Genomic DNA, 9,891 nt, shown 5'->3' with positions numbered 1-9,891 from the left:
CCAGAAAGCAAAAACAAGCATTCTAGTTGTGTAACCTTTTTACTAGTCATTTATTTTAAACAACAGACCAGTTGTCTCCACAACACCAGAAGACCATTGGAATGGGGGAACTGTTCTGCTATCCTCTGGGTAGACTATTGTGGTGTAACAATAGAGCTGAGATTTTAATTCCATTGTCCCTTTGAAATGTCTGAAACTGAACAGCGACAAGGTCAACAAGGAGGAAAAAATTACATAAGATCTTTTGGGGATTTGGCAGAAATGAGCTTTGGGTAGGCAGAAACAACCTGGATGTAGGAGAAAAGGAAAGGGAGGTGCAAGCAGTACTGTATTTCTAAATTTGGGTGTAGGTGAGAAGGAAAGGGAGGTGCAAGCAGTACTATATTTCTAAACCTAGTCATTGCTTAACACACAAACACTGGACCTGACCGAGGATAAGACCCAACTCTTCTCTCTCACAGGATTAGAGGTAAGTATTTAAACCAATTTAAGTAACTTTTCTGATGCTTTTAAAAGGCGATCTGTGGCTTGCATGACTGTACAGGTAAATTATAATATACCAGTGTTAAAATTGTAATATACCAGTGTTATAGTGCATTATTCTTGCTTCATGTTTTTCTAGATGTCAGTCCTTAGAGTAAGCGAGGCTAAGGAAAACTGCTAATTTGGGGCAGAACTGATCACAAGAAGGGAAGTTTTCTTAGGGCAGTAACTATCTTATTAATAAAAAACGTCAGTTTGATAAAGGAGTCACATACTTCAGGTGAAGAAAAAGCCATTTTCATTCTGCAAAGGCACAGCACTGCACATTATCAGGCCAGGGACTCAAAGGAGTATTCATTAGGAGTATTCATTAGCATCCAGATGTTCTCTTGGTTGTGTTCTCCAAGGAGAGAAAATCACTCTGTGGTACGGATTTGGTACTGACAGAACACTGACTGCCAGAACTGTAGTGGTTTGGCAACCAAATACTTGAAAAATACCTGTAGACTTCAGAAATTGACCCACAGTTTCTGTAGTTCCATTCCATAGATATAAATCTTAATAAAAACAAGAACAAAATTTCTGGTCTTTTGACTGGAAAACAGCATGAGGGAGGTACTACTGGGCAGATATCTTTAAGTCTGGAATACTTATAACTTCAAGGAATCTGTCAGTTTCTGGGAAAATAAAATTGCTGGAACATACAGAAGAGGTGATAGGTACACACCATGAATAAAACTCCATCACCCTAAAAGCAAATAACAGCTTTGCTATTCGTGATACTACTCAGAATAGGTGGCTGGCGAGGAAAAGCACAGGAGCCTAAGAATTATGCTTAAATTCTTTCTCAGTGTCAGCTCTCAATTCTATACAGATACAAAATGAAATAGTGTGAAATTTAGGCGTGTTGTGAACCTATGTACTAAAACTGCATTTAAATTCCTCTGGGAACATTACTTTGATAAATCATTAGTTAAGGATGAAAAGGAAGAAAAATGCACAGGGTACAAATCTGCACATTGTTGAAAAACAAAGGCAGAAAGAAACACGAAGAAAACTGCAGACATATAAAAGAGGACATATGTACAATTACAGGAAAACATTTTCTGGACAACAAAAAACCTAAAAGAAATTGCTGCTCCTAAAATGTGGCAAACAGTGTCTGTGTGGAAGATAAAACATACAAGTAGGCTATTAGTTTTAGTGCGTGCCAATGTATTGTACTGCACACGTAACATTTCTCACTAATATGCAGCGTGTACATAATTTTAAACATTCAAATAGTACGATTCTGTCTGTTGCCTCTTTCCAGGTTGTAGCAATGGAACTGGTCTCGGCATCAGTCGGCAAGTTTACAGTTGATCTTTTCAACAAGCTGAATGAGACCAACAAGGGCAAAAACATTTTCTTTTCCCCTTGGAGTATATCATCTGCTCTGGCTCTGACGTATCTAGGTGCAAAAGGCAATACAGCAACAGAGATGGCAATGGTAGGTTGCTCTATGAAGCATACTCCTCATACAATACCCAGATCCTGTATTCGCTGCAAATTCAGTGATAGACAGAAAATTTTGTCACCACAGTGACAAGGAATCAAGGCAGACTACAGAATGTAACAAGCGAATGATAAATTTTACTCATTTCATAGCAGGTCCCCCACTTCTCCACCAAAAGAAAGTGTCCTGTGAGTATCACATGCTGAGCACAGATGTTCTCTGAACCCGACTTCTTCTAAATTATTCTGCACCTTCTAATTTATCCTATGATTCTATGATTGGGATACTCCCTTTAAGAAGCAAACAGCTGATGCCAGTAGCTCCTAACTAATCGGCAGGAGGCTTGCAGATTCTAGCACCCTCCCTCTCTCTCCTGGCCAGGATGCATCTTTCTATTTTGATTTATGCTTTCCAAAACAACTGCCTGGCAATCCAGCAGGAAAACAGGAAGGGCTTTGGTATCTCCACAACCCTCGACCCAATCCTTGCTAATGCCACAGGGGCACATTACTGGCTCAGAGGGAGCTGCGGTGCCCAGTCCTGCCCAGCTCTCACTCCTGTTCAGATGCCTTTGTGCCAGTATCATGAGTAGAATCATCTGGGTTTGCACAAACGCATTTCTATTGCTGAGAGCAACAGCTCTGTGGAAGGGAGTTCAGCCTTGCGGTGTGCAGACAGGAGCACTGCATTGGTGCTCGGGGAGGGAGACAGTGCTACTCATTGTTACCCTATGGGATTTATGTATACTGCAGCTTCAGCATCCATTTGATTAGTCACCTATGCAGCAGACAGCACAGTGAGTTATCATATGGAGAAAAAAAAGACAACTATTTGATCCCCGTTTGCCTTTAAATCACAGCAGTTCCTTCAGGCCTCTTTCTTACCTTTGGAAACTCTATTTGCAGGTTCTTCATTTCACTCAAGCAGCAGGAGCTGAAGGCTCTTCTTCTGCGGCCAGACCTTCTCGGGGGAGACCAAAGAGAAGAAAAATGGTATCTATTAGAACTGAAATCCAAAGATAAAGAATCTCCAGAATCAAAATGTCCAGATGCAGTTTTAGAAGCCCAGTATTTCTTGTCTGCCCCCCTCTTTAAAGTACGAACCCAAACATACATCACAACAGGTTCAAGTTCAGTTCCTTTCACTCACTTAGACTCCAAGAAGCACGGAAGGACAAGTTGCTGGGACAATCTGGAAGGTTTGCTATATGGCAAATCAGTTAATCCAGTCATAAACAGAACCCTGCAAACTGCAGTGATGGTAAACTTGGAAAAATAAAAAGAAAGAGAGGAACCCAAATCCCTCTCCCAGATAGATCACTTTTAGCATGTTTTGAAAATTTTATGCAAAAATGCAATTGCTGAATGCATGGTTTCTCTTTCCAAGGATCCTGAGCACAAGCAAGCTGAAGGTATCCATTCTGGCTTCAAAGAGCTCCTGACTGCCATTAACAAACCCAGAAGCAGCTACTCACTGAAAAGTGCCAACTGCATTTACGTGGAAAAAACCTTCCCATTATTGCCTGTAAGTTGAATCTCCCAGAGGAGTAAGAAAAGGTGTGAAAAAATATTTATCATTTTAATTACTTGTCATTAACAGAACGGGTTTGAAGCTGACCCTAGATTCCAGTGATAAACTTAACTATAAAATACCAGTCGGTCTGCTCACAGTATTTAAGGATGCATTGCCCTTTGACTGTAGTGTAGGGATTCCTTTTCATGCAATATAGCTTTATTATTGGAACCCCCAATATATGTAATTGTAAACAAGACATTAAAATAAGCACACCCATGGGATGTGCACAGCCTTCCTTACTTCTCCAAATAAAAGCAGGAACAAAAGAAGGGAATTTTCTGTCCTTTGGTTATTTCTTAACTGTTAACTCACAGCCCAACCGAGAGTAACAAGGAAGATCCTGCAGTCCTCTGGCCCCAAGAAGCTATCAAAATGTCCAAGAGCTAACAAATTCCCTTTGGAACTGAAAAATCCAGCATGGTATAGAACTTTTTTTTTTTTTTTCTTTTTGCTATTTGTCAGATGTACATACAACTCAGTAAGAACTACTACAAAGCAGAGCCACGCAAGGTTAACTTTAAGACAGCACCGGACCAATCCAGAAAGGAAATCAACACTTGGGTTGAAAAACAAACTGAGGGTAAGCTGAGCTCAACTCTGACATCTTTACTCTCCTGTTAAGCCAGCCTGCCATTTCCCTTGGGCAGAAGCCCTTGCTTCCCCACATGCTACTGCAGCAGCCAGGTCCTGCCCTCCGATGCGGACAGTGAGCAGAGGTGCAGTGGGAAGACAGAGAAAGAGCAGCACCCTTAAGCAGCTTCAAATACCTGATGCAGACCCCAGTGAGCTCCTCGGGGAGACTCCCATCAACTCCGCTGTGCTCTGCATCAGCTGGTCTTCAAGCACAGCTGCGGCCCTGGCACTGCACCCATGCACCACAGGCAGAACGGACAGAGGGGAGAAACACCTCTGCCCACCAATGAGCTCCAAGCTGGGTGGGGATGCCTACCTAGCTGTACCATCCTGCACTGGCCAGAGGTGCTGGCCTCCTTTCACCTGGTGTAACCAGCTGGCGAGTCAGCACATGGCTTTCTGCTTCTAGTTGCTGTGACAGTTTTGGGGGAAGGAGTCAATCCCCATCAGCTGGCCAGGAGAACCGGGCAGCAAACAGCTTTGGAAACTGTAAGCAAACTAATTGATTTATGTCAGGGGAGTATTTTAGCGAGTAGGACACTGAGGCATGGAGATTTTCACCAAGGAGTTGAACTGAGATAAAAATCAATTAATTCACATGCTCACTGTGGTACATTGGATTGAAACCTGACTGTTCTGATTTCAAAAGGCAAAATCAAGAATTTTCTGGGTTCACGAGATGTGATAAACTCCACCAGGCTGATTCTGGTAAATGCCATTTACTTCAAGGCAGAATGGGAAGTGAAATTTCAAGCAGAAAATACAGATATGCAACCCTTCCGACTAAGCAAGGTAAGCGCCTCTGGTATCCTTTTTACTGTAAACAGCATGGTGGCAACAGCTACTGCTGAAATCTTTCCATTTCGTAAGTCTTTTAGGTATCCTTGTGGTAACTAGACTCTCTGTGAAAAGTTGGTTACAGCAAAATGTGTCAGTGCTCAGCTTGCTGCAACATTAAGATGCTGCTCAGGTAAATGTTAATGAGCTGCATTTCCAAAAGCACTAGAGTCACTTAAAACCTTTTTGTAAAACAGTGCTAAAAGGGCTAGATTGTGGGAACGTGATTCTGAGAGTCCAAGCTTCATGGACAGGAAATCCCTGCTGCGTCATGGGTGAGTATGGTACCCAGGGCTCTGTGCGGAGCAGCCTAGCCAGGCACAAACATACCTGCTCAAATACAGCTGCAACGGGGTACTCTGAAAGGGTGCATGGTTGGGCAAGACTAGACGAAATGTTAATGGCATGTATCCAGAAGAAATGTCCATGAATTCACATCAACAGACAAGAGCTCAGGGCAATTTCCACGAACTGTAGCTTCTGCCTAATCATAGAATTGTAGAATGGTTAGAGTTGGAAGGGACCTTAAAGATCGCCTAGTTCCAACTCCCTGCCATGGGCAGGGACACCTCCCACTAGACCAGGCTGCTCAAAGCCCCATCCAGCCTGGCCTTGAACACTTCCAGGGATGCGGCCTCCACAACTTCTCTGGGCAACCTGTTCTAGTACCTCACCACCCTCACAGTAAAAAATTTCTTCCTAATATCTAATCTAAATCTACCCTCTTTAGATTAGCATCTATACATTGGCTGCTTCCCTGAATAAAGGGACGTACATGTTAAGAAAGGTTACATAATCCTGAAAAGTTGACGGCTTGCCAAGAACTCCCCTCATCATGAGGCCCTTTGCTCAGGCATTAATGTTATCTTCTATTAAGGGCTGTGACATAAAGAGCAATCAACTAATCACTTTTTATTGCCAGAGAGAGGAGATCACAGAAAAACTGCACAACACTCGCGCTCTTAAACCATAGCTGTTTCTCTGCTGTAGTGTTTTAAAACAATATCCCATACCTGCTCCATCCCCCTAATCCTTGCAGACTTTTCTAACTCTCTTCCTCCCTCCTCTGTGCGCTGCTGTGCACATTTTGGGGAGAAGATAAAAATCAGTTAGTTCATCCCTCAATGAAATACTCTGGTACAAACACCAAAATAAGCAATATTGTTCAGTCAAGAAAAGCTTTGGAAAATGAATGACAAGTCACTGATATAAAGGCTGTTTACAAAAGTTTCCTCTCCCTCCACTGAACTGAGTCATCAACATCCTTCCTTTCAAGGAATGATTTCTTACTTACAAGCAAATATTTTACAGAACAAGACCAAGCCTGTGAAGATGATGCACATGAGAGATACATTTCCAGTTCTCATCATGGAAACAATGAATTTCAAAATGATTGAGTTGCCATATGTGAAACATGAACTCAGTATGTTCATCCTCCTTCCCGATGACATCAAAGACAGCACTACGGGTCTCGAACAGGTAAAAAAGTATGCTACATCCATTTTGTATCACCACCCAGTCATTAAAAAAAAAAAAAAAGGGACAGGCTGGTGACTATATCTCTCCCCCGGAGCACATGCTGTCTTGTCCCCTCCACTAGCTGAATTAACTTCCTTTAACACCTATCCAATCCGAAGAAAGTTCCTCCGCACTGAGTGCCCTTAGTTTGCTAAGAATTGAAGAGTCAGCACTGTGCATGACCAGATGCTTAGCTCTTCAACAGCCTCACGACTGACACCCAGTCCTACATGATCTGTGAGGGTTAAATCTCCCTTCACTGCAGGTTCAGGAAGGACAGTACTGCACAAGTACTCACAGCCTCTTCCTGAGCTATCAGACACTTGGACACCTCTTCTCCATGGCCTGGAAGTTTACTCACAGTCTTGTTCTCATGCTGTTTGCCCCTTCCCCACCCCCCACCCCATTTGTTTGCTGTCTGAAAAGCTTGGATTTTGGTGAGACTGCATTTGCTACAATAATGAGATCTGCCATTCTAGTTACTACAGTTGCAAGATTGTTAAATTCTTGGCGCCTATCATGTCATGAATAGCATTGATTGCTCTCCTCCCTTTGATCTGAGCTGTACCCTGGTGACATAGTGCGCAGGACACAGAGTGGCAGTGGAAGATTTTGCTGCAAGCAGTTTGTTTTAAAATTGCCAAGGAAATAAGTTCAATAACACCTATTTCTATGGAACTGGACCAAACCACCTGCCACACAGCTGGCAATCTCCCAGCAATTTCCTTCACATCAAGACTGAATTAAAAGAGAAGAAAGAACTACCTCAGGGGATGGCAGCTGCAGGTGTTTAGTTCCCCGTCTTTCTTTTGCAACGAATTTGGCAGGGGTGGTGCTCAAAACCTTGCAACATTAAGTCTCAAATGTGTGTTGCACACCCTGACCCTCGTCATCAGTAAAACCAATTTATATTTCATGCTTTCAGCTAAATGTTAAATTTGTAATTTAAAAACTGCTTAATTCATTACATTGCCATAAAATTGATTAATTCATAGTTAATTGGTTTTTTCCTTGCAAGCATCAAATTCCTTCTCTTTCTTAAATGATAGCTGGAGAGAGAACTGACGTATGAGAAGCTGTCCGAATGGACTGATTCCAAGAAGATGACTGAGACTCTTGTGGATCTGTACCTCCCTAAGTTCACGATGGAAGAGAAATATGACCTCAGCGATAAACTGATCAGCATGGGAATGCACAGTGCCTTCAGCATCAATGCTGATTTCAGTGGAATGGCTGAGAAGGGTGATTTGCTGATCTCCAAAGTTTTGCACAAGTCTTTTGTTGCAGTTGATGAGAAAGGCACTGAGGCAGCTGCTGCTTCTGCTGTAAGCGTACTATTTACAAGTACAAATGTCAGCTATGCTCTGCAATTTAAGGCTGACCACCCTTTCCACTTCTTCATCAGACACAACAAGTCCAAGAGCATCCTCTTTTTTGGCAGATTCTGCTCTCCCCTAGAATGAGTTATTACTTGCTCCCAGACAGCACCCAAAGTTCACCCTTCAATGGAAAAATGTGAACTGCAGTTTTAAAAGCTCAACCTTAAGCCATGTAGCCATAGCTAGTGAAAGTGCACGTCCCTTTTCTCTCTTCCCCCTTTTCCTCCCCTGCCAAAGTAAGGCAGCAACCAGAGACCATTCTGTGCCTCAGAGACTGTCCCTCTACTGCCCCTTTCCATTATTCTAATGAGACAGTGCTCCACAGAAAAGAGAGTGCAGAATTCTGCTCACTTGCATCAAACCTGCTCTTCTGGCTTTGCTCTTTGAGAGTAAGGCGGAGCCACGAAAGCTGTCTGTACACAGGCCATCATCTAGCCCCACGCCAAGTGCTGCCTTCAGGGGGAATGCAGTTCATTCTCTTTTATCTCCCAGAAAGGAAAAAAACCCTGAAAGAAAAAAAAAAAAAGAACTTGCAGACATCTATATGCTCTCTTTTTCTCACTGAGAAACATGCACTTGCATTACAACGCAGTTTCCTTATGTTCCTTTCAAATGACTGTTGGAAATTAACAAAATTTAGTACAAACCCGGAATAATCTCAAAATGCCCCTCACCTTCCCTGTCTCACTGCGTGTATACAGACACATTACATTCATTCTCTCTTGCCCTTGCAGCTTCATGAAAAAATGAGGCAGCAAGGGAAAATGGTCCACCCCCTAACTTTTAATCTCTGACTTCTAATTACCTAGCAATTTTTCCTCATTTTTCTAAACTTTGTAGGTTAAGGTTGCTGAGAGTTCTAACCAGCAAAAATACTAAGAAAACTATGAGCAACATGCTTCTTACTATCTCTTATTGATATGCCATCTAAAATATCCAGAATTCAAATCTGCTTCATCTTTTTCATTTAACCTAATTACACCTGTTTCCTGGCTAATATCTGCACATACCTGTTTCATAGATTAATGTATGATTTATGTAATCATTTATGATGAATTATGCAATTTATGAGTGCATCTCTGTAAAGATAGTCGTGGCATTGACAGAAATGTCAGTGAGATTTTGAATGATGCTTTACTTCATATTTTACCATGATCTGCATTTAATCCAATAAAGGAACTTGGAGTTGCGTTTGTGCTATTCAGGACACTCATTTACCTGCTTTTCTTAGAGCATCATGTAAGATGCAAGGTTAGAGCACATTTCCATTCTCACCATTCCAAATTAACCACTTCATCCACCCCATTGACAAAGCTGACGTACTTAGTGCCTTATTCCCACTAGTCTTCAAACAGCCCCAAAACCACCATTATTCAGCATGTTATCCTAGGCCTTTACTAAACATATCAGATCAAATTAAACACTGTGTTGAGCAAGCTTTTGCCCACTGAGTCAATGCATTTTTGAGAAAATAATGGCGGATTGGCGAGAAAGATTGTAAACATGCTCAATTGACTTGCAGCTGGGGTGTCAAAAAACACATACATCATACTGATTGTCATGTAGCCTTGTATGTTGGACAAGTAGAACATCTGCATTTAGATAACACAGATAAGACTTAGCGGCACCCTATCAAACATGCTTGATGTTCCTGCCCTGCAGTCGGAAAGAGCAAAGCACAGTGGTAAACTACGCCTGCACGAATCCCTGATATACAGGTGAAAACAGCAGGTTCGTCGATCCTCTAGCACGACCGAGCTCAGCGGTGCCTGCGTCCTGGCTTGTGTGACTCTGCCTGGGTGCTGCTTCAGAGGTCCCCTGGTTGGTGAGGTAACAAAAATAAATTTACTCTTTGCATCTCATCTGTGGTTTTGTGGTTGTTCCTGTGTCCTGCCTGTACTGGCTCACACATTTGGACTTTTCTTTTTAAGCATTCGGTTTCCCATTTTTGACCACTGCTTGTTGCACTAT

At 42.3% G+C, this 9,891-nt stretch overlaps 1 protein-coding gene across 2 annotated transcripts; it reads left to right on the top strand.

Moving 5' to 3' along the window:
* The first annotated feature begins 424 nt into the window (after positions 1-424).
* On the top strand, positions 425-9,167 carry LOC134511683 (heterochromatin-associated protein MENT-like). 2 transcript variants are annotated; one of them, XM_063326018.1, is made up of 8 exons: positions 425-469; positions 1,796-1,972; positions 2,884-2,970; positions 3,365-3,502; positions 4,016-4,133; positions 4,836-4,978; positions 6,335-6,502; positions 7,591-9,167. In XM_063326018.1, exons 2-8 carry the CDS (start codon positions 1,805-1,807, stop codon positions 8,002-8,004), a joined length of 1,236 nt encoding a protein of 411 aa, XP_063182088.1. In that variant the 5' UTR covers positions 425-469; positions 1,796-1,804; the 3' UTR covers positions 8,005-9,167. The 2 variants fall into 2 exon arrangements, with proteins under 2 accessions (XP_063182088.1, XP_063182089.1); XM_063326019.1 differs by having other exon boundaries at positions 6,335-6,510; positions 7,591-7,743.
* Positions 9,168-9,891: the final 724 nt, after the last annotated feature.

Source organism: Chroicocephalus ridibundus, chromosome 2 (assembly GCF_963924245.1).
Source record: "Chroicocephalus ridibundus chromosome 2, bChrRid1.1, whole genome shotgun sequence".
NCBI classification, from domain to species: Eukaryota; Metazoa; Chordata; class Aves; order Charadriiformes; family Laridae; genus Chroicocephalus; species Chroicocephalus ridibundus.
Note: the sequence above shows the minus strand (reverse complement) of the source record. Positions and strands in the feature narration are given on the sequence as shown.

Bases quoted from the DNA above. Each gene is read 5' to 3' on its own strand.
- LOC134511683 (XM_063326018.1), top strand. From the start codon at position 1,805: ATGGAACTGGTCTCGGCATCAGTCGGCAAGTTTACAGTTGATCTTTTC. The intron at 2,971-3,364 runs GTATCTATTAGA...TCTCTTTCCAAG, and splicing joins GACCAAAGAGAAGAAAAATG to GATCCTGAGCACAAGCAAGC. The intron at 6,503-7,590 runs GTAAAAAAGTAT...CTTAAATGATAG, and splicing joins GCACTACGGGTCTCGAACAG to CTGGAGAGAGAACTGACGTA.